Genomic DNA, 25821 nt, shown 5'->3' with positions numbered 1-25821 from the left:
TCCTTTTATGTCAAGGCATAGCCATCCTACCAATGATGGTCTTCCTTTCTGAGATTTACATTCATGTGATGTCAACCTCACTGAAAATAATATCTGTACACTTATATGATGTCAAAGGGTGATGTCACACATTTCCAATGAAAATATTAAGTGTTTGCAACTCCATCCTTCTCACAAAACAGTTCAGTAGTCTTAAGGGATTATCAGCACTTGTGTCTTTTCAGTGTGGTAAGACATGAGAAAACATAGACAGAGGAGGAGATCCCCAACCATGTCCTCATCTCATGGCTGCTATAGTTTTTCACTGAAGTGATGACGACTGCTTCAAGTGAGAACTAGTATCGATCAGCAACTAAACTGAAATTAGCTGGTGTTTCCTATAACTAGTGTTGTTGTAGGTGTTCTTCTTGCTGCTGAATGTATATTCAATCTGGCAAGATTTGTGTTAACTAGGGCGTTGAGCTCATATTGCTATCAAAGTTATATGTTAATTGATATTATGATCTGCTTATTCAGCATATTTCCAGTTGAAGCTCCTTTTGGACCCACTCGTCAAAACGTCATCTACCACAACCATGTGCACATACTGTGGATACCATTTGGGAGATAAACTGATGTTGAAATTAATGGGCCCATGCATCCAAATTTTGTGGTTAAAATCTTCCAGCAACATAATGGATTCTTGGGCTCGGAGTCAAGCCTTCTTATGCATTCATGGCTGAAAGCTCAGACATCCATTAGAGTACTAAAACCCCTGGACAAACATTGCTTGATTAACAGCTAGCTCTCTGATTGAAATTGACAGCATCAATGTTTATTTACACAAGATAAAGTGCTTGCAGCTTCAGCTATTGATACTTTAATGGGTTTGGAAGGTTGGCACTTTTACCAAGCTGCAATTAAGAGTTTTTTTAAACAAAGTGTAATGTTACAGTAGATCTTTTAAGCCTTTGATACATCCTTGTGTCACTATACAGTTAATTGCTTCTATACAGCACATAGCAAACGAATGGGCATAGAAGTGCTGTAACTTAGTACAGGGGGTATGGAAAGCCATATGGGTTATTGAAAAGTTTATGTATTAGTCACAAGTAGGTTTACATTCACACTGCGATGAAGGTACTGTGGAAGTCCTCTATTTGGGAAGCATATCTTGACATGGGAGGGTATGAGCGGCATGGACATTGGTAGGGGCATACCTTAACATGGGGGGAGGCATGAGGAGAACCTTTTACCTCGTATTCCAAAAGGTGGCTCATTAAACTATGATTCACAACAACCTTTGATGTACCATGGAAACCCTACAATATGTTCCAGAGAGTGCCTCTGAATTCCTGATGGCTTGCTGCATATTACAAGGACCCCAGGTCTTTGGGTCTTCAGAAAGTCGTACCCTGCAGGTGCCCCGGAAGATGTTTGAGCACCCTGTAGATGTCCCCAGCCAAGGACTGTCTGGAAATTGCCTAGGAAGTTTACATTTCCAATAGACAACCATCTTATATCTGGAATCTTCCAAAACTTCAATTTAAGAACAAAAAGTACAGCACAGGAACAGGGTCTTCAGCCCTCCAAGCCTGTGCTGATAATAATGCCCTAACAAAACCAGAAAACCTATTGCCCTTATTCAGGGTGTATCCCTCTCTTTCCTCCCTATTCATTAAAGTCAAAGATGTTGGATAGTTCCTAGTTCCAACCCTCTTAGCAGAGTAGTTCTCCACAAAAGTTTAGAAGGATTTAAACCACTTCTGAATCCTGGATCACTATTCTACTGACCCCCTTCTCTGACCCTGAAAAATGGACCACCCAACTATAATCCCTGACCATTATAATGTAACCAATGATAAATAGAAAGCAGATGGGAATTGTGGGGAGCATTTGTGGCCCAGGGCTGGCCCAAGTGGTAATGTAATGATGTTTCTTAATTAAAACTTTTTCATTGATTTACTTTGTGAAGTTACTTCTTTTATTGCTTGCAATTTAAGTATCCTTACTGCTGGATGAACACTGACTACCTTCCCAACCCTCTTCCCCGATCTTTTCGATCCACTGATCACCCCCATCCCCCACTAACCCCTCCATCCCCATTCACAGCCCCAACTATCCTCTACAACTTTGAGTGTACCCCTGACCACCCGACTATGCCCCTCCTTGACTATCCTCAGCTGACCCCCCCCCCCCAAGTAACCCTCTATTACCTGACCTCACCTAATTATCTCCTCCCCACCCTCTTCATCCATCTGACCTTGCACATTTGAGATTGTTGAACTTTTTCCCATCTTGCAGCCAGTTCCTCAGGGCAATACTCCTTAGATTGACCTCCATGGCTGCCTGCATCCATTCCTGCTGCAGTTTATACTTGAAAGGCCTCCTGCTTCCCCAGAGAAACATGGCTTCTCTCTTCTTTTCCACCAGCTGGGCTAAGGCCTCCAGAGTAACATCAAAAAAGCAGGAATCCTATCTATGACCTACTGCTCTTTGGTTCTCTTATCCCTCCTCCACTTTGGAAGATGGTTCCACCAGCTGCTGCAACCGGAGTCATTCCCCATTCAAGAAATGGAGACTGTATTTAAGAAGTGGAGGATAGCTATAACTCGACCTGGGCTCACTGCTGAGCATGCAACCATTCAGCAACACACTCCAATTATTTAAACAAGCAGGCAGCATGACGTTTATGTTCTGTCTGTATCACCTCCAGCAATCTTGACTCATGCTCCACATGCCTAAAAAAGCTGGTACCAACAAAAAATGGGTGTCACAATTTTTCTATGTATTTTATATATAGCACCTATCACACATCATCTTAACTTCATATATAAATATTTATTCCTGTATCCAAATATAGAATCACAGAACACCTGCAGTGCAGAAGGAGTTCTGCAGCCCTTCAAGCCTGCAATGACAGCAATCCCACCTAGACTCTATCCCTGTAACTCCACGTATTTACCCCATTAATCCCCTAACATTAAGAGACAATATAGCATCAACCAATCAACCTAACCCACACATCTCTGGGATGGAGTAGGAAACTGGAGCACCCAGAGAAAACCCACACAGAAATGGGGCTAACATGCAAGCTCCACATTGATGGGTCATCCAAGGCTGGAGTAGAACCTGGGTCCCTGGCGCTGTGAAGCAGCAGTGCTAACCACTGTGCCACCCACTCTCTTGAATATCTTGAAAAATAATCAATTAGTCAAACAGGATCAACCTTTTCCCTAACCATGCTGATTTCCTTTGATTAAATGAAACCTTAAGTAATCACTGATTTAATCCAGAACATGCACTTGAGAGATGTGATTTTACAAAGCTTCCCTCTGAAAACTGAGTCTTACAAAGTGGGAAGCGCTTATTGTGAATTGGAATGCAAGCAGCCAAGATTTTCATATACAGTGGCTGAAGCTTCTTCCATAAATCTGTATTTGTAAAATATTTGTTTTGAAGTTTATTGAAAACTGAGGTAAGATTAATTGACATATCATTTTGCTGACATGTCAGAGTGTGATAATAGACTAATTGATAGGGAGTGTTCTGAATAGCCTTCACTTCATCATCATTGCATCACCAGACAGGCCGAAGATGCGCCGCACCTGCGCAAGGATATTTTGGCCCTGGAGGGAGTGCAGAGGAGGTTTACTAGGCTGATACCGGAGTTGAGGGGATTGAGCTATGAGGAGAGGCTGAATAAACTAGGCTTGTACTCGTTAGAGTTTAGAAGAATGAGGGGAGATCTCATTGAGACGTATAAGATGATGAATGGGATGGATAGGATAGAGGTGGAGAGACTCTTCCCGCTCAAAAAAGACAGTAGGACTAGGGGGCACAGCCTCAAGATAAAGGGGAGGCGGTTTAGAACGGAGTTGAGGAGGAACTTCTTCACTCAAAGGGTGGTGAATCTCTGGAATTCTCTGCCCGTTGAAGTGGTGGAGGCTGCCTCGATAAATATTTTTAAGAAGCGGGTTGATGGGTTCTTGATAAGAGAGGGGATTAAGGGTTATGGGGAGAGGGCGGGAAAGTGGAACTGAGCCACGACAGATCAGCCATGATCTTGTTGAATGGCGGGGCAGGCTCGAAGGGCTAGATGGCCTACTCCTGCTCCTATTTCTTATGTTCTTATGTTCTTATGAACTAAATGCACTTTGGTCTTTTCTTGTCAAGCTATGTTCCTATACTATTATTTTCCTTTTTTATCGAATAGAGGTGTAATATTTGCCACCTTCCAATCCCTTAAACTCAATTTCTATCTTACTCTGGAGTGGCTGAAGGGCCATTATTTGACTTGAGTAAGGATGTTCATTCCTCAAACAAGAGAAAGTACCACCTCAGAGTGCTTCTGACCAATCAGGGAAATGGTAATTCTCTTCTCCCAGCAAAGCTATTGTGAGTAGGGTCCACTGTAGAGACTGCAGAGGAATGTGCTTCAGTTTGGTGCTAGAGTGCAAGTTAAGTCCCAGGTCTTGGGTAAGAGGGTGGTCAGGTGCATGATTGGAAAGTAAAGAGAGGGAACGCAGGAGGGGTTCATGCCCGTTGGGAATACCTCTAGTGGGCATGTGGTACCTATCAACAAGGCACCCCCATCAGGCTGGCACCAAGATTCACCAGGGTTTACTGGGCATGGTGATCAGGCATGGATCTTTCCTGCTGTGGGTAAAATCATAGAAAAATCATAGAACCCCTACAGTGCAGAAAGAGCCCTTTGGCCCATCGAGTCTGCACCAAATACAATCCCACCCAGGCCCTACCCCCATATCCCTACACATTATACCCACTAATCTCTCTAACCTACGCATCCCTGGACACTAAGGGGCAATTTCTTAGCCTGACCAATGAACCTAACCCGCACATCTTAGGACTGTGGGAGGAAACTGGAGTACCCAGAGGAACCCCACGCAGACACGAAGAGAATGGGCAAACTCCACACAGACAGTGACCCAAGCCAGGAATCGAACCCAGGACCCTGGAGCTGTGAAACAGCAGTGCTAACCACTGTGCTACCATGCCGTCCCAAAATCCTACTGGCAACTGGAGGATGCCCGACTGGATATTAACTGACAACTTAAGGGCTTCAATTGGCACAAGGGTAAGCGTGCTATCAGATGCCACCCCTAACACTTGTAAAACTGCAGCGGTGCAGGGACAGACGGATAGACACCTTAAATGGTGCCAAAGATATAACACCTGATTTTGGGGCCATCATTTCCGGCACCCCCTTGCCCCCACTCTAATCCCATCGTGAGTTTGGGGAGCGAGGTGGGGGAGGTGAATTCCAGCCCACAGTTCCCAAAAGAGAGGTATGAGATGAATTATTGCAAAATTAGAAGCAATAATGACTGTTGTTAAAGTTCTCAGGGTACTGAATAATCTTTACTAATGGACTGGCATTTATTTTTACGAAAGCACAATTAAAAAGTAATAAATTAATATAGGTTAAATAGGGAAAGCAGGGTGAAAATTAGAGGCACCAATGTATTGATATCTTGGTTATACTGGGAATAATTTTAACTTTTATTTCTATACAGAACACAGTTGATAGTGAATTTAAAATAAATTTATGTTATGTGCTCTCCCATATCTGAGCAGCAGCTCAAAGTACTTCATTCAAATCACTTTTGACACGCACAAGGTATTTTGTCAGCAAAGTTATACACAAACTTACCAGTAAATTCATGAGGAGGATCGGTATAACCAGCAAAAACATAATTAGCATTCCAAAGGTCAGAACAGGGTACCGCATCTTGTTTGTGCTATATGGAGTAAGAAAGTTCTCATTGTAGTTAATATCCCCCGTCATCATTGCAAGTGTCTTCATTAAGGAAAGAATAGGAGTTTCATATGCCATCTGAGAGGAGAAAATGGAACAATACAATATCTTGTCAATCAATTTTAGAAAGCAAATAATCTTGGCTCAGAAAGCTATCTATTTGAAATGCGTTGGGGCAGTTTCTGACATTACAGAGAACATTATATATTTCTTCTCTGCCTAAGACAGACACAAAACATCAATGATAACTACATAGTCACCATTAATGAAACTAGCTTTCCTTTCCAGCTTTATTAATTGAATTGAATTTCCACCAGTTGCCATAGTGGGATTTGAGCTCATATCCCCAAGACATTAGCTTTGACTTCTGGGTTACTCATTCACTGACATCATCACCATGCTACCATCACGAAAGCATAAACTTTAGTTTCATCAGCAATAAGAACATTGAGCAAAGATCAAACAGAAATTTCTCATCTCCCCTAAAGCAAATAATCCAGCTGTTCCTAACCTCACCTATGTTAGTTTAATTTAAAAATTCTATTGTTCTGTGGTATTTATTTCAATAACATAAAAATCTGACAATTAGGTGCTTAAATGTTAAATGCTATCAAATACAAATATTTAATGCTGTAGAAAAATAAGTGAAAATAGCAGAAAATCGAGTACTTTGAATGCATACATAAGGGATAGGATCGGAGAATCCAGCAGAAGCCAAAAACAAAAATCGAATCCTGCCAGTGTGAAAACAGCTTGCAATTTCCCTGATGGCAGGTTAATGGTAGGTTGTGTATCCCGCTGACTAGTGGCATGAACACTATTTGCATTAATTACCATCTCATGAATGCTCATTAAATCTGCTATTTGCCAGAATCATGTGGCACCTTCCAATCTTGTCAGCGGGAAATCATGCCTATCTGAATCAAATTTGAAAAAGGATGGCATGCAGCGGTCAGACCTCACTTAACTTGCAGCTTCATAGCTACCTGCCACAGTGCTGCACAGGTCTTGCTGCCATACCACATTGCTGGGGATGTATGGTTGGTCTGTTCATGTTAAATACCTCAGTAGTCCAGTATTGTACAGAAGTAGGCCTCAACGTTGAGAGAGATCAGCATATTGACTGTGGGGTTGGAGGGGGAGAGGGAAAGATAATGGACATGGGGGAGGGTGAAGGGGTAGGGTGGCAATGAAAGGGATTGCCGGGAGGGGGAATGATGGAAGGCAGAGGGGCAGGAGGAGGAGGGTGATTGATGGTCAGCAGTGGGAAAACTGAGGAATGGGAAGCTGTAGTCCAACAAGTGAAACTATGATGCTGACAAACAAGAGGGTGGATGGGATTCCACATGTATGAATCGGAGGGGTTGCACACAGATCCTGGAATAGGAAGGGAGAGGGGTGGAGTGTGTGTTGGTGTGGCACATAAGGGATGGATCACACTGAGATTCACGAGGGGGTGCTGTGGTGGGAAGGGAGACAGTATAGTTACTGTTCAGTCATGAGGGCAATTGTGAACTCATTGAGAGTCAAAGTCCTTAGTCTGGGGCCAGCAGGTCACTGTCAGAGAGTAGAGTCACTTCTTGGACTCACAGTAGGAATGAGAATAGACAGTCCTGGAGTGCAATGGGTCATGCTGCAGGACTATGTGTGGCACACACATTGAACTCCTACAAAAGGGAGGACAATTGACAGGATGCCTGGTATGCAGGGTATTTTCACAATCCATATTCTTTGGTTTGTATGGTTCTATACAAGTTTGCAAATAGTTTGGTAATGATCATAGGAGGCATCTGCTGCCTGTATTTGGGAAAACATAAAAAAAAGTGAGGATATGTAAAAATTTCTTGGTGGGGTGGGGGAGGGGTAGGGTCTTCTCTAAGTTTCCATGCACGCAGCGTCTAGATATGGAAGGTAGAGGTCTAATAGGAAATGCAGTAAAGGGATTGGGATGGGTGGGAATGTTGACGACAATAACAATGGGATCCAGTGTGACTGGGGAGGCTAGAGAATAATTTTCAAATCATGAGAATCCAGACACATTTCTGGGATGCAGACAGTGAGAGAAGGAACATTGAAGCTCATCTTGAAGTAACAGCACAGAACCACAATCTTGCACTCCATATCTAATGTCATAGTTTCAAATCAAAAGCAGAAGCAAATCTGCATGTGAGGGGTCTGAGGCAGCGTGGAAGGACTGTGTGGCTGGGCTAAGGGGACCTTTCACGGGCACCCTAATTTGTTGGTGCCACAAGATTAAAATTGAGTTGGAGCTAAGAGAAAAGAGAAAGTCCTTGAAGAAGCAAACTCATTGTAACCCATGCCATTTGCCATGCTGTAATAGAAAACGTAGGAGTCATTGGGCTAACATCAGTCATAGAAACATGGAAAATAGAATCAGGAGTACATCATTTGGCCTTTTAAGCCTGGTCTGTCATTCATTATGAACCCGGCTGTCACTGCAGTTCAATACACATGAATGTGAAATTTGGGATTGCATGCAAACCGCTAAGTTGACACAAGTGCTGCATATATGACATTCCATCAATGACAGATTTGCACGTGATTTCTAGAACTGGCATTCATAATGGGCTAAATAGCATCCAGACATTCATGATAAGCAACTTACTATTAACCAAATGCCAGACCTGAGGTTGGAGCATTGAGCTAGGTCAGACCATGTGTCATTCAAATCTTTTCCAACCTCTGTGGGATTCAGATGCTAAGTCTCAGGGACGACACATTGGTCATCTCCACATGTCTGTTTAAGCCTCAGATACAAGGCAGTATCAAAGACAAGGTTGGGCAGAAGTCATTATAGACCATTACAGTCATTTTTGGTTCAAGATTGCGAGCGTTACTATTTTCAAACATATGTATTAACCTATTCAATCTATTTCAGAGAGAAGGACAAAACAATAATGGATCCAGAGCTCAATGCTAGCTTTTTGAGGGTTTTAATATAATGGAGAAGGGCTGAACACAGCTTCAGTTGGAGGCCCTGCCCATTGAAATTGTGGCTCTTGCATTGGTCTCAGAGTGCTTTGGATGAGAGATACAACATAGTTCACAGCTTTACAAGATCCCTAATTGAGTAGACAATTGGCATTCTGAAGATGTACTTCTGATGTTTGAACTGCTCTGTGGAGCACTGCAATACACTCCAGATAGAGTATTTCACATCATTGTTATGTGTTGCATCCATCACATCCTGCAAATGGGTGATCCCTTGCCAGGGGGAGCCCAATAGACCCAGGCTATAGGGGTGACTTGCTAGGTCATAGGTTTATTGAAATAAAACTCTCCTATTTTCAGCAGTGACAGGCAATATCACATGTCCCCAGCTCTGCCACATTCTTTGGAAGTGCCTAATGTCCCTTGGAGTTTGAGGCCATCTCCTGCCAGGACCTTTGAAGGTCACCACTGCACTCAATTTCTTTGCTTGTGTATTATTCCAGGATCTACAATGGACCTGGTATGGTATCTCACAGTCTACTGCCGCACATCAGTGCATCATGGAAGTCACAAATGCACTTTGCAGCAAGGCACATCTCCACATGATGTCTGATCTCAAAGAAGATCGCAAGGCTGCAGGATTTAATGAGCCATTTCAGTCTTCCCAAGAGTGCCGGATGCAATAGATTGCCATGGAGCTCGTAAAGACACATGGATGCAGTAGCCCTAATGTTTAGCAACCGTAAAGGCTTTCATTCTTTCAATGCCCAACTGGTGTGTGATCATCAGAAGTACATACTGCATATTTGTATGAGGTCCCCTGCAATTGTCATGACTCTTACATCCTGAATCACTCCCAAGTGCCTCAGAGATTCAAATGGCCCGAGCGTCTACAGGGATCGCTGGTTGCTGGTAAAGAATCCCCTCCGAAATGCAGCTCTTGCACTGGTCTCAGAGTGCTTTGGAGGAGAGGTACAACATAACTCACAGCTCCAAAAGATCCCTAATTGAGCAGACCATTGACATTCTGAAGATGTGCTTCTAATGTTTAGACAGCTCAGGTGGAGCACTCCAGTGCTCTCCAGATAGAGTATTCCACATCATCGTTATGTGTTGCATCCATAACAAACTGGCACTGGAAATGGGTGATTCCTTGCCAGAGGGAAAAATAAAGGAGGATGAAAGCTCAAAGGATAAAGAGCAGGAGCACCAGGAACCTGAAGTAGGCAGGCATCCATGAGATGAAGGGTCGAGAAAGAATGACGTGGAAAGATGTGGTTGTGGCACAGGAGGAGTGAAGTGAAAGCAATGGTGGAGGGATACATTTCCCCTGTCCCTTAACGCCATTCCATTGCTTTGAAAGGGATGTCCAATCACTCACATTGACAGCAAGTTTAGTATTCATACTTGAGCCTTCCAGCCACATGACTGACCAGGCCATGATCTTCAAGAAGGTCAGCAATGCAACCTGTCTATGCTCACGCTCTGGGAAATGCAAGTCGACACAATAACGAGAACAGTCGTTATCACATTAATGAGAAAGTACAACACTGGTGAGATGAGGAGTTGGGGATATCATTCTCCTGTCCATGTCCTTTGGCATTACCACCGAGGGGGCACAACTGCTGCTAATCCCGCAGAGCTGCTGAGCTGCCCTCACACAATGGTGTGTCATGAAAAAAGTACATTAAACATACTTTCCCAATGAAGATCTTAACACATCTCCTTGACATCACACAAGGTTACAGAAATAATCTTCAGTGAGATTGATATCACATGAATGTGAATCTCACAAAGTGGGTGGGTAAACCTGAAAGTAAAAGGATCCATATGAACATAATCACAATGTCTCCAATTCATCAAACCATACATACATATTAATAAAAGTCCTATATTTTCATGGTGGTTGTGCAACTGTGCCCCTAAAGTGAATTCAATATTTCTTCATTTTCCTAACCCTACCCCAACACCTGGGTACAGCCCACCATCCACAACAAAGATGGGGGGGTGGAATAGCATGCTGACTGCTACGTCCTGATGCCTGTGATGACCATGGTGACCATTCTCTGGTGACCCAAGGCCTGGAGAACATCAACTTGATGAGTGTCTCTTGCTCAGTGGCAGATGCACGCTCCTTACCCTGGAATGGGATCACAGCAGCTGGACACACATGGAGTGTCTTGAGTGGAGGGCCACAGGGGTGTTTGGCTGTCACAGATCCTCCCCAAGGGCCCCTCCCTGACTCCTTGATGAGAGAGGTCAAGGTACCTTGTCCCTATCTTGCCTAGGCACTGATGGTGCCCCCAGTTTGTGTTGTTGTGGTATCCACGGCGATGTGCAAATCCAGCAAAGCCTGCTGGACCAAGGTCTCCTTGGTGGCCATCCATCTTCCCATGGTCACCTTGAGGCACTAACATATCAGAGCCATGACATCACATGGAACACAGACAGACTCCTCCATCATTTGCTCTACTCTGCTGAGTGACTGGCGTATTTCTGCCTCCTGTTCTGGAGCTTGTCATTGCATCTTCAGCATTGTATTTGTGGCTGCTCATAAGGATGCATTATCTGACTCTGATTCAGTGGATAGCTGGTCTCCAACAGCCCTGTAGATGCCAGAGACCTGGAATGTTCCTGTCTCTGACTGCTGTGGGGGATGGGTGTGTGTGTGTGTGTGTGTGTGTGTGTGTGTGTGTGTGTGTGTGTGTGTGTGTGTGTGTGTGTGTATCAGTGAGGTGTTCTTCAGTAGGTGATCCTGAGCTAAATCTACAGCTACGCTCCTTCAAGGTGCATGCCTTTGCTCTGGTAAAGAGTGCTGGTGAATGCAATGACAGTTCTTCCTCAGTAGCTTCCTTATTTGAGGTGGCCTGGGGTTACTGTTGGCCATCCTTGTCTCCCCAGATCTGCTGATGCCTATAATAGAAAGAGGAGAGTTTTAGGTCATGAGCAGGCAGAATACAAGATTCATGTCACTCACTGAATATCAGGAATGTGAACTGATGGAGGTGTGATCTGTACTATGCTGCACAGAGAGGTCGATCTCCCCGTCTCTACAGGCGCAATCCCTATCCTGAGGCATTTTGGTGGCATTCTCCTCAAACAGGGTGAGGAGAATTCTTTCCCCCCTCCCAATTTTAGATCTTTCCCACCTGTTGGGAGCCAGCTTGCCCTGCATGAAGGCAGAAGAAAGGAACATGATGAGAAGCGATGAAAGCCAGTCTGTCCATGTTCTCTGTGCCCTTACACAGGGGGCTGAGGATGGAGTGTCAGCAGCATGTCAATGAGATGGTGCAGTTGTGTAAATTTCCATGAGAGTCAGTGGTGACAGCGGTCTCCCGCTAAAGGTTGTGTGAGATTCCTTTGAGTACAAGATGCCACAATGAAAATTTGACATAGGAGAGTTGATGAATGACTTACGTTAAATGAAGTGGATAGGATCATTCATTCTCTTCCTGCACTGGATGGCGTTTTGGGTGCAGTGGCCAGCCATGTTGACCTGTGCAATGTCCTCCCATGCTGGAGAGGCATAGTTGTTGTGCTTTCTGGAGCCATCCCTCGGATACACTCATTCCTATGCTACCGTACTCCTGAAATCAAGACTTTGAGGGTGTTGTGGCAGAAGCAGAGTGCTACCTTCTTGTTGTGGCTGGCAGACCTCTTCCTCTGATTTTGAGCCATCTCTGTGGGTCTCCTGAAGACAGTTCAGCTGGAGAAAGTATGATGTGCGTGCCCGAGTCACACTTAAATATGGTGCCTGTACCTTCAACACCAACCTGCTAACAACACGGTGGATAGATTGGCTCCTGACCTGCTAGGTGATTCGGAAAGATATTTACCTGTGCATAATTAATGAGCTTCCAAGTGCTGAATCGAGCACGATTTCCCACCATTCCAAGCAGCAGGAAATGTGCTGCAAAACCCATCTGCCACAGCACACTTCATAAAATAAAATATTCCACCCAATTATAACCCAAAAGACTCTATAAAAAAAAAATGCATGAAATAAGACCTGCTGAACTTAACATTCTCAGCTGTAAAACTGTACAGAAGATGCTGCTTCTCATTGCACCAAAGCTACCATTAATGTGTCATTAATGTAGTTACTTGTACTATGTGGAAAGTAAAAATAAGAAATTAAGTGTACTTGTATTACATTTTCTCTGCAGATTGATGGTATTCGTTTGCAGTATGGAAAATATAAAAAGAGCTGTAACTGATGATGAAGAATGTAAAATCACATGCAAAGTGGCAGATCATGTCTAACAAAATACTTTTAACAATTTCTCAAACTGCACCAATGCTTTCTGCACTGAATAATATAATAGGGGGTGGAGGGCATGGGGGAGGAGGGGAGCTTACTTGTTGTCAACATACCCAATTGCTGCAATTGCATTTACTTATCTGTAGCTCAAAGCCCACTGCCACTCATTCTGTTTTTATATTCCCTTCATACTTGACTACGAATGCCTGACAGTGGCCACACTTACTTGCTCGTATAAAAGAATGTAGAAGGTCAATCCAAAAGCCAGGATAAGGAAGAAAAACAGGATCATAATATGAAATAAGGTATTCAGAATCTCCCCAAACATTACAACGTAGATTCCACAAATATCGAATCTGGAAGATAGACACAAAGTCAACCATAAAACAAAACGAAAGTTCTCATCACTTTTAACTTTGTTAGTTCATTTCTAAATCACACCGTACTCCAGAATCATTGTCTGTTGTATTCAAAAAGGAAACAGCATTCTGCTACTGAGCTACTGGATCTCATTTCACCTTGAATTCCAGCACTGAGTAAAAAAAATCACAGAAATGTCAAAGTTAGCCTTGGCTTTGCAGCCTGGCATATTAGATTTCTCATGGACAGACTGGAACAACTACTGGGAAAAGAAGGAGCTTTTCCATTGGGAAGGCACCACTTGAACCTGGCTGGAACAAAGTCCTGGTGAATCACATAACTAGGGCTGTATGTAAAGCTTTGAACTAAAAAGAGATTGGGGTTGGTAGTTATCAAATGAGAGGGAATTCATGATTTTAAAGAAAAACGTCAAGCCTGCAGAGCAGTGTGTCTTTTTGTATACAGATCAGCTGTGTGCGCATCAACACAGACACCTTGCTGTGAAACAGGGGCACTTCTATATTCTGCAGCTTCTCCCTCCTCTTCCTCCAATAAGTTATGTCATTCCACAGCCTCATCTTCTTCAAGGATTGCACTTCGCCGAAGGGCTTACAGCCTCATTATCATGTTTCAAGTTCCAATTAATTGGAAATGGGCAGGTTTGGGTCAGAAAACTTTAACATCGCCCCCATCACATCCAATGCAAACCTGCCATTTTTTAAAAGTTAAAGTCCCTTCTTTGTACCGGGCTTTGCAAAGTAGAAGATGCAAGTAGCACACCAGACATAATGGGGAACCAAGCGTCCTTTATGAGAATAAGGAGTTGAAAGTAATTACTATCAATAAAGAAAAAATGTAGTGGAGAATTCGCTGGGTCTAAAAGCCAACAAATCCACCTGACTACATCCTAGGACTCTAAAAGAGGTAGCTATAGAGATAATGGTTGTACTGGTTATGATTTTCAAAAATTGCCTCGGTCTAGAATGTCCAAGAGGGTTCGAAGGTAGCAAGTTCCAAGGGATATGAGTGTCCATATATAAGAAACATAGAATGTTAATATGAAAAGTCAAAGGCTAGGAATTCTGAGGAGACTAACTCACCCCCTGACTCCCAGAGCCTGTTATCTACAAAGCATAAGTCACTTCTTCATTTATATTAATTACTTGCCTGGATAAGTGCAGCTCCAACACTCAAAAGGCTTGGCATCATCTAGGACAAAGCAGCATGCTTGACATGGCAGCTTATCCACAATCAGGTATTTCACAATACAGGTGTTGTGCAGGCAGCTGTTCTAATCCATTACAGATGTAAAACTAAGTCCACCTATCTTGGCAGCACACTTCAAGTTGTTTATATTGACACTACCAACTGTAGCAACAATGTGTACCATCTACAAGATACACTGCAGCAGCAACTCACCAAGGGTCCTTCAATAGCACCTTCCAAACCTGCCACTTCTACTACCTTGGAAAACAAGGGCAGCAGATGGAAGGCCATCGCCTGCAAGTTTCCCTCAAAGCCACATACCATCTTGACTTAGAAATATATCATCATTCCTTCACTGTCACAGGATCAAAATCCTGGAATCCTTCACTCACATCACTGTACCTACACTCCAGGGGCTGCAGCGGTTCAAGAAGGCAGCTCACTACTACCTTCTCAAGGGCAATTAGGAATGGAATATAAAAATGCTGGCCTAATCAGTGCTGCCCACATCCCGTGAAATAATTTTTAAATGTCAGAGAAAGAAATTAAGAAGACGAATGGTATTCTGGTGTTTGCAAGGTGATTGGAGTAGAAGAATAAGGAAGTCTTTCTGGAATTGTTCAAGGCTTTGGTGAGACCACATCTTAACTATTCTATACAGTTTTGTTGGGTGCAAGAAAAGTTCACTAGATTGATTCCAGAGATGAGAGCATTATTTTATGAGTAATGATTTAGTACACAGGGCTCACACTCACTGGAGGTTAGATGAAAAAGGCCATAGAGAACAGATGTTGAGAGGTTTTGGGAAGATTCGAACTAGGAGTAATCTTATTTTGAAGGTGCCATTAGGATTTAGATTAGTAGAAATTTCTTCCCTCAAAGTTTGTGAATCTTTGAATTCTATTGCAGACGGCTGTGGATACTCTACTCCTGAATATACTCAATATAGATTTTGACAGATTTTTGGACTCTAAAGAGCATCGAGGGGTCTCAAATACGGCAGGAAATTGGAGGTGATGTTGAGGATCAGCCAATTATCTTACTAAATGTCAGAACAGTTCTTATATTATGTTCTTAAAGTCTGCCTTTGCTGTGTCTCTGCTTCCTTCTATTACTGGGATGCAGGTGCGACATCCCTTCTTAATTGGCCTTCTACACCCATTGTGTAATTCCCCCATCTTGTCCTTCCCCATGGCCCTCAAACTTCCCCCCCCCCACAACTCCCAATCCACTGACTCATCTTTGCTGACTGCAAACACCAAGTTCTGATCCATGGTCACTTGTGTCCTCACACCTGCATGCAGTACCAACAGTAACCACCACTCCTGCTGCCTCTAGCTCTATCATTACATGAGGAAGCTGCCAGCCTCAGTGTCTGGCAGCTTAATGAGGTGAGACTGTCTGTCCTTGAGGAGTGGAAATCCCACCTCAAGCTTGCCTTGACTGGGGGATGGTTGTTCTTCCTCAAGCTTGACCTTTGAACCAAGGGGTAGGACCCTGTATAATTCAGCCACATGTATCTTGACTTTTGCCCTGATTGACCATTGAACACACAGTGCAATGTTCCCGGCAGACATAACCTCAGTGGAGCAATCATTCTCAAGGCACAGATTTACATTGATCCAACGGCCAGGAGGAGCAATTTCCAGCATAGTTAACCATTCCTCCCTCTGCGTTCTACAGCAGCAAGTCCATGCTGAAAATCTGATGTGATTTCTCTGGTGAGGGCCACCCCAAGAAGGCCAGGAGTACAGGTATTGTACAGACAGCTGTTCTAATCCATTATAGATGTAAAACTAAGTTCACCTATCTTGGCAGCACACTTCCTCAAGTTGTTTATATTGAGGTTGAGACACATGCAAGAACTGCCAAAGAAAGTTTCGTTTTTGGCAGGCTTCGAACATCTGTCTGGGAGTGAAGGGGAGGATGCCTACCTAGCAAGCTGAAAGACAATTAAACAATAATCCCGCCTACTCTGCTCTACACATATGAGACTCTATCAAAGTCATGCCAAGAAGGTCAAACACTTTCACATGAGCTACCTTTGGAAGGTTCTAAACATCAGAAGACAGGATAAAATATCAAATACAGAGATGCTTACCTGAGCTGGCTTGCCAAGCATTTACACCTTGTTGAGACAGTCGCAACTGAATTGGGCTGGTCATGTGGCCAGAATGCCTGACACTCATCTACTAAAATGAATCTTCTACAGACAATGAGTCTGGGTGCACTGTCATGTAGTCAAATGAAGCACTACATGTACACTTTGCAAGTATCACTTAGGAGTTTTGATACTGACTTCGAGCCCTGAGAGAAGATCACCAGGGATCGCTTTGCCTAACGCAATCAAATAAAAGACAGATATATAATTAAAGGCTGTGAGAAAACCCCAAGCCAGTAATTTATCCAAAGCTCAATCACCTGCAGTATCTTGTTCTGTTTGCAGCAGAACCCGCACAGATAGGTGATTGCTAAAACCAATCTACCCCCTAGAATCTTTCCAAACACCCCAACTAATAAGCTTGATCATCTTCACCTCAAAAGGAAGAACAAGACAGGATCCTCATTTCCAGACTAAATAAGATCTGTCTTCCTCTCAGGCAAGGGCTACTGCTTTAGCAGTGACATATGGATATAGTCTTCCCACTGTTGACTTTATCATTGTCATGCCCATTTTATACTCATGAAATGGGCAGAATGAATTCAACCCCATAGTTCCTCATATGTTGAAGAGCTGCATACCTATGTGTTCAAAACGCATGCTGTCTATATCAGCACTGATCAGTTAAAGACTAGCACTCCTTATAGCACAACAGGATGTCTCAAAGATTTAACACACAAGTACTTCGTTAAAAGTAGATTATAGTTTCCACTGTTACATCCTGCTAAGGACTAATACTAATATTAGTAAATTAAAATATTGTTAAATTGTTTAATTACTGTACCTTTGGAGGTATAATAGAAAGTTCAACCATGTGGCATATGCACAAAAGGTACCACATTCCCATTGTATTGAAATTCTGACATGGAAAATCCAGGGAATTACAAAGAGAATGGATGCCACATATATAAGCCAGTCTAGCTGATTGCTTGCATCAAACAGGTATTGCCATCTCTGTTTATTCAGATAGAAAAAATAGATTAGCATAGTGGCAATTAACGCAATCAGAGGAACAGTTACAATATTATTTTATTCGTTCATGAATTACTGTAGGGATTGATCAACATAAGATTGTATACCTTCTATGGTACTGCTCTTCAAATACACTCTTTTTGTTAATCTAGCTGCTGTTACAAATACTTTGGCTTCTTTCAGGTATTAGTGATCTGTTTTGGATAATTCCTCATTAGGAGTCTGTGAAAATGTATCTTTACAAACTGTTTAGGATCATTATTGCATTGTCTTCCGTGACTAGATTTGCATTCTCTTTGTAGGTTTAGCAAAGTCTCACCAATTAAAATAAAATTAATGGTTCAATTTAAATTAACATTTAATTTACATTTTAATGACTGTAAAATTAACCCCCCATTTACTGTCTTTAAAAGTAACAACACATCAGTATAAATAGCAACTGTACAGTAATAAATATCAATCATAGTTCATGAGAGGATGGAACTATAAGAAGTTACACCAAGATTGACTTGTTAGTCGCATCTCTGATTAAACTGGTCAAGGCCTGAAGGGTAGATGTGCCACACTGGGCTGATCAGAAACCAGAATGGAGGAATAATCTGCTTCACTTTGTCCTTACCAACATACCTCATATTTTTATTTGTATATAATCAATGGCAAGGCTAACATTTATTGACCATCCCTAATTGCCCTTAATGGTAATTTCTAGTAAAGCTCTGTAAACCCTCCCATCCTAAAAATCCTGGCCATGTGACTCTACACCTCCAGACAGCACAACATTTAGGAATATTTTTTATAAGATGAAAGGTTAGATTATGCTTGCTTTGACAGTTTGCTTCAATTAAGTACAGTAAGGAAGTTCAAGGGTCATAATCTCAGTTACAGAGGCGACTAGGTGAGCTTAGATGATGGTCCTTAATTTCGAGAATAATTGGCCTATGGCAAAAGTTTACAGTTTGTTCATATAATAGGCTCTGAATTCCTTCAGGCAAGGTCTGGACCCATTTTTGGTTGGGATGAGATCACCTCCCGTGTAAAACTAATCACAACCAGAGTAGTCTCTGATCTAGTTCCAATCACCCAAGAGGTTGGATAGAAACTTCTCAGATTTCTTCCTTTAATTGGCCTGGTTTTTAAACTGTTTTTCATTACTCCCAGGAGACTACATGGCTTCCAGGTGGAGGGAGAGCATACAAGTTGGGCAAAATCTTACCATATTTTTTCTCACATGAATTGACACTTTGAAAACAGATGTGAATCTTGTTGGTGCCAGTGGTGGGAAATTTCACAGAATATTGTGCCTCGAAGATTTTTTCTATTCGTGTAAACCATGCCACACCTGTGGTGGCCTGCCACTGATTCACTCACTTTGGACAGCTTCAGCTCTGCAATCAGTAAGGTGCCCCATTTAAATGCCGCCCCAGCTCTTTTTCCAAATCCACTCAGGAGGATGGCTACCGGGAAGCCAGCACCAAGATTTTCTAAGGGAACCCTAATCAAGCTCCTGGATAGTATGAACCAGAGGCAGGATGTCCAATGCTCACGTTCCCACAGGCATCCCCACCGAGGTCACCAGCCACACCAGGGGGGCAGTAACAGAATTAGTAAGTGCCAGCTCACTACAGAAGAGGATGGGGCAACACTATTGCAAGAAAATGAATGACTTTCTTCATGCAGCCAGGGTAAAGTCTGCCTGCTCATGTCTGCTGCTGCACCCCTTTACACCTCTATGGTGATCTGTCACCCAGCCAGCTCATGGGTCCCCAACACCTATCATGTGTCCCCCCTCTGCCAACTCCTCCCCCACAACTCACCAACTTCAACCCAGTAGCTAATGTGCTCCTCACACCTTGCTCCCACTCAAGACTCTGACATGCCAGACTTCACCATCTGAACTGGCAGGACTCCTGTGTACTCTCTCTCCCCATCTGCAGTGGAAACCTTGGTCAGGACCTGCATTCCATGGCAGAGGATGTCAACTCTATGGTTCAGCGCATGACCTCCATGACTGAGGGCATGACCGCCATCATGCGGGGCTTCAATTGCATGGTTCAGGCACCAGTAGGAATCCATGAGTGCCGTGCTAGAGGATGGCAGAGCTTCAGGATTTCATACTGTCCTCTGTCTCATGGAGGCGCACAGGAGCCCCTTGGCATCTGAAGGGGAGAGGATAGTTACCAGCACCTCAGAGAAGAACCTAGGCCAGTCCAGCACATCTGACACTCTCCCCCCTATGTGTGGCACACTTCCAGCCCCACACACCAAAAGGGCAACACTGCAATACCTGTGTAGCTGGAAAGTAGGACCAGACCCTCAGGGTCCTAGCCCCCAAAGGGACAACTACCAAGGTTACCTCAGGTAACAGGGTATGGAAAGCAGCAGGTCACCTCAAGCTCAGCTGTGAATCGTGGGGATATACCTGGACATAGTGGTAGGGTGAGTAGTGTAAGGGATGTGAGGCACCCAGTGGGCATGGGTGGATCTAGGCACCAGTAGACAAAGGTCACCATTGTAATATAGCTCTTCTTTTAAACATAACTGTGTGCACCTACAGATTCTCCATCCTGTCATTTCATGGCATCAGGCTTCACAAACCCCCATGTACAAATTGGCGCTTCATCCCTTTGGAGTGTGAGAATGGCATCACTATATCTCTCCCTGCAGCTCCCCCATGCTTATGACTCATGCCCTCCCTCATCAATGGAAAATGACTTAAATGCCACCCCAGCTCTTTTATTCAGATCCACTTGGGAGGATGGCTGCCAGGAAGCCAGCAGATACTGTGGACCAGAGGCAGGATGTCCTATACCCATGTTCCCACAGATGTCCCCACCAAGCTCACCCCACCACCAGCATCAATACTCAGGTTTTCTCATGTCTGCCACTCTACTCCAGTGATGAGGAGGCCAAGAGTTGATGAAGTGTTGAGAGGCTGCCCACATTGAATATAAGTTGTAGAAAAACACCAGGATCCCTGGCCCCCAACCCCATTAGGCATTAATAGTAGCTGAGATAATTCATGCAGTTTCTCTGGACCCCATGCCATACCCATTTATTGGCAAGACACATTCAGCTGTCTGCTAGACAGGAGTCAGACATAATCGCTGAGCATAAGGGAAGTATCACTCTAATCTAAAGCAAGTCATCATCAATCTCCTGTACAGTTTTGGCCATTAGCACTCTGGAAGGTACTCTTGATGGTGGCAACCTTTATGGGCAGAGGCTCCACATTAGTGATTTGGTTGGACCGTATGCCGGAAGAGCTCTTCACTCCCTAGTTAGTGCTAGTCATCCCCAAATCGAGATGCCACAGGGGCATTCCTAGCTCTTTGGCCCAAACAAACTCTGGCCATTACTTAAGGGTCTGCCTCCTTCTCCATGTGTTGATCCTCATCACCCTCCTTGACCTCCTCCTCATTCAAGGAGATAGAACTCCCCCATCTCCTCCGGGTCTCCCCATTGTTGCGCCAAGTTGTGGAGAGCACAGCAGACCAGAATGATTTAGGACACCTTCTGAATCATAGAAACCCTACAGTACAGAAAAAGGCCATTTGGCCCATCGAATCTGCACCAACCACAATCCCACCCAGGTCCTAACTCCATATTCCTACATATTTTACCCACTAATCCCTCCAAACCTATACATCTCAGGATATTTAGCATGGCCAATCAACCTAACCCACAGATCTTTGGACTGTGGGAGGAAACCGGAGCACCTGGAGGAAATCCACGCAGCCACGAGGAGAATGTGCAAACTCCACACAGACAATGACCCAAGCCAGGAATCAAACCCAGGTCCCTGGAGCTGTGAAGCAGCAGCGCTAACCACTGTGCTACCACACCGCTCTCTAACCACTGTGCTACCATATTGCCCCAATCCGTAAACCCTCTGTTTTATGAATGCCCTCTTTGGGCTGTACCAGAGGGTTCTCCTTGACTGGTCCAGGCAGCAGATTTGCATCTTCAGCAGTCCAATCACCTGCTTGACAAGCACGTGCATTGATGCATGAGCCTCATTATAGCAAGTGTCAGCAGGTGTTAGTGGCCTCTGCACTGGTGTCATCAGCCACCTCCTGAGGGAGTGCTCCATGTCCCCTGGGAGTCTTCACTCCAGGCACTAAAAAACAGCTGGGATCTGAGAGTTGCCCAAGATGTAACTGTTATGGGTGCTCATCAGGAAATGGGCACATACCTGTATTATGCATATTGTGTGGTCACAGATAATTTGGGCATTGAGGGAGCTCATGAACCTCAAATCGCCAGGCAGAACACAAAGTCACATGGCTACAGACGCGGCATGCCTGCCAAGTGGGTGAACTCCATGGGCCTAGTGTCCTGGCTCGTCTTGTCTTATTCCAAGTTGATGTCATCATAACCTAATCTAGTTTATGAATGTCCTTCAGAGAAGGGAATCTGCCACTCTATCCTGATCTGGCCTACACATCACTCCAGACCATTAGTGATGTGGATGACTCTTACCTACCCTATGAACAAGGACAATTAGAGATGCTAGCCTTGCCAGTGATGCCCACAGCCCATGTAAAAATAAAGTAGAACATTAAAGAAAGAAAAACAGGAATTTCCCACTGGTTTCTGAGAATTTTCTCTAGGAACAGAAATATTCTGAAATTAACCTCAATGCTTGCTTATTTCTGCTGATAAGATCTGGTCACATTAAACGATCCTGTAGTGGTATGGTGAGCCAAAATACAGGAGATACTTTTATTTAATGAAGACAATTGAAACAAGATACATTTTCATTTTCAACAGCTTGGTCTGAACCATAAGAGTCAACTAATTCATTAAAATTCGTTACTAAGAAACAGATAGGTAGAAAAGACATGCACTCCAAATTTCCTTTGTGCACATCTTACCTGTTGCAAAAGTTGATAAACCTCCTTGCATATGCCAAGAATGCTCATGACAAATACAGCAGTTGTGCATAGTTGATACAAAATTGATTCCTGCGGAAGGAATCAGAAGTTGAAGTTAGGTGACTCTTCCATACCATGTTCATCCCAGCTGACACATATATGAATAGTATTCATGTATTTTTTTAAAGAAAGTTTAGAAATTCTGCCACATTTAGGATAAGAGTGGAGAAATTTGGGTTGGAACCTGTTTCTGTTGGGTTTTTGCCTGCTGCGAGAGATTCTGATTAACATTAGGACCAAGGCACATAGAAGAGCATATATTTAAAATTCTGAACTAGACAGTCTTAATCAGCCTGAGAATGCCCCGAAGTTCCACACAAAGGAACGTGGAAGATCAGAATGATCAAATTAATAAGGACTTACAGCTGCACTACATGTGCAACATGACTGAGACTACTCTACACATTGCAGCTAGGATGTTCAGGAATTACAGATTTCAATACTTGCAGTCACTAAATTAGCGTAAGGCTGAGCTTTAGTCGATTCAGAAGGAAGGAGCCTGATGGTGGTTGAAAGCACATGACTATACTCATCCAGATTCAGACCTCTTTGTAAACATGCTATCATGCCTGGAGTGGTGTGGGAGTTGGTGGGGGGGGGGGGGGGGGGGGGGGCGGCAGGTGGGGTGAGTGTGAGTGTAGCCCCAGCTACTTGTGATCTTTCAGAATGTTCTTCAGCTACAAAGGAAGGACTCGAGGATGGAATGTGGGCAGCACGGGGCTTCACAATGACTCTCTAGCTTGGTGATAATTGCAGGATAAGGTCCAATCATGTCCCTCATCTCTTTCTCCAGAAATACAAAGAGGAGTGCAGAATGTAGGCTGCAGCAAACATCAATTACTTAGTGGCTCTGATACAACTAAGGAAGAGAAGGGCCCCTCACAGTCTTGCAGGGTAAAGGAAAGGATCACCCGGAAGAACATGGGACACCGGGTCCACATGAAAACCCAGAGGCTGAGGAAGAGACACCAATCCCACAGAATATTTGATGTGACCTAGGGTGTACCGAAGATGCCTCTCTGCTTGGAGATGAGCAAGAAACAGTGGCACAGATGCTTTGCTCATTAAAAGGGATGTGGTAACTCATACTTGCTACATTTCCTGCATGGATCTGATCCTACAGGGGTGCCATTCATTGCTATCTGGCTATAAAGGTGACCACCTCACTCAACATCTTTGCAAGTAGCTCATTCCAGGGTTCCACTCATAAACGTTCAAGGGTGGTCGCTGATGTCCTTTTCAATAACGCACAATTACCTCTAGTGTTCCATGCATGAAGTCAACCAGACTGGAGGAGCAGTGAAATTTGCAGCAACCTACAGGTTCCCTCCCACAGGTGCAGAGTACTATTGGTTGTACAAATGTTGTCTTAAGAACTCCCTGCCACTGGTCAGCAAGATTTATCAATAGAAAAGGTTTCCACTCTCTCAACATGCAGCTTTACTTTTTCTCATTCATTTGTGGGACATGGGCATCGCTGACTGGCTAGCATTTATTGCCCATCCCTAGTCACCCTCGATTGGTTCACTAGGCCATTTCAGAGGGCAGTTGAGAGTCAACCACATTGTTGGGGCTCTGAAGTCACATGTAGGCTAGATCAGGTAAGGAGAGCAGATTTCCTTCCCTAAAAGGACATGAATGAACCAGATGGGTTTTTCCAACAATTGACAATGGTTTCATGGTCATCAGTAGATTCTTAATTCCAGATTTTTTAAATATATTAAATTCAAATTCCACCATCTGCCATGCTGGGATTCAAACCTGGGTCACCCAGAACATTAGTTGAGTTTCTTGATTAATAGTCTAGCAATAATACCACTAGAACATCACCTTCCCCGATCTGGGATCCAAAAAAAATTCTGCAGGTCTAAGCAACATAATCTAGGGATTTTCATGACTCTTATATCTTAAGTCACTCACAAATCTTTGAAGGCTCAATGTATTCAAATTTTTAGTTTTAGCTTCAAGTTTTTACCTGTCCAGATCACCAACAACCTGCCCTGGTTCCCCCCATGCCAACACTATAGTTAAGAAAGCCCACCAACACCTCTACTTTCTCAGAAAACTAAGGAAATTTGGCATGTCAGCTATGACTCTCACCAACTTTTACAGATGCACGATTGAAAGCATTCTTCTGATTCTATCACAGTTTAGTATGGCTCCTGATCTGCCCAAGACTGCAAGGAACTACAAAACGTTGTAAATATAGCCCAATTCATCAAGCAAACCAGCCTCTCATCTATTGACTCAGTCTACATTTCCCACTGCCTCAGCAAAGCAGCCAGCATAATTAAGGACCCCAATGCATCCCGGACATTCTCTCTTCCACCTTCTTCCTTTGGGAAAAAGATACAGAAGTCTGATGTCACATACCAACCGACTCAAGAACAGCTTCTTCCCTCTACTGTCAGACTTTTGAATAGACTTACCGTGTATTAAGTTGATCTTTCTCTACACCCTAGCTACGAACACTACATTTTGCACTCGTTTGTTTCTCAATGAATGGTATGTTTTGTCATTTTAGCACACAAGAAACAATACTTTTCACAATATGTGAAAATATGTGACAATAATAAATCAAATCAAATATTCAGGATTGACTCAGTGATAAACAGCACCCATGAAAGGCATGCAGTTGGTGGCCATAGATTGCTTCAGAGGAGAGGTCCATTTTGCAAACAGTCCTCAATTGAACATACTGTTGGAATGTTAAAGATGGCTTTCAGATGGCTGTGAGACAATCAGTGATCTTTTCTACTGGTAGTGAGTGAGATCCCTGTGGACTGTAATCCTTTGAATACTTGGTGGCCTTATGAGATGAGAGGTAGGAGTGAGGAGAAGGTTGACTTGCCCTGGCAGAGGGGATGTGATCATTCATCCTCTTCCTGCATATCAATGGCCCACATGTGCTGACTTCCCAAGGTGGGATGGTGATGTTAATGGATCCCTTGCTGCCATCTCTGCAATAGAAAACTGTCACTGAACTTGCGGGTGGTGGGCTTGTTTCTTCAGAGGGCTATCACTTGTCTCATCAGGTCCTGTTTGCAGAGTATGAATTAATTGGCACCCAGACCTTCAAACCGATGACGTCGAGACAGGGTGGGTAATTCCCAGTCATCAGGATCCTGTCATCAGGATCAATGAGATGTTTGTTGATGCATAAATAATGAGTTGAAAAGCAGATAATCTGGCAGGGTACCCACCCTGCTACCCAGCA

At 43.6% G+C, this 25821-nt stretch overlaps 1 protein-coding gene across 1 annotated transcript in view; it reads right to left on the bottom strand.

The window, feature by feature from the left end:
* Window positions 1-25821, bottom strand: part of trpa1b (transient receptor potential cation channel, subfamily A, member 1b) — a 99731-nt gene that overhangs the window by 11793 nt on the left and 62117 nt on the right. The window contains exons 20-23 of the mRNA XM_080193532.1: window positions 22545-22634; window positions 17483-17652; window positions 13198-13327; window positions 5654-5836 (exon numbers count right to left, since the gene is read on the bottom strand). Coding sequence (XP_080049658.1) covers window positions 5654-5836; window positions 13198-13327; window positions 17483-17652; window positions 22545-22634 — 573 coding nt within the window. The remainder of the gene's footprint in view (window positions 1-5653; window positions 5837-13197; window positions 13328-17482; window positions 17653-22544; window positions 22635-25821) is intronic.

Source organism: Carcharhinus amblyrhynchos, chromosome 8 (assembly GCF_965287045.1).
Source record: "Carcharhinus amblyrhynchos chromosome 8, sCarAmb.v2.hapA, whole genome shotgun sequence".
Taxonomy (NCBI): domain Eukaryota; kingdom Metazoa; phylum Chordata; class Chondrichthyes; order Carcharhiniformes; family Carcharhinidae; genus Carcharhinus; species Carcharhinus amblyrhynchos.
The sequence above is the reverse complement of the archived record's forward strand: the minus strand, read 5'-3'. Positions and strand labels throughout refer to the sequence as shown.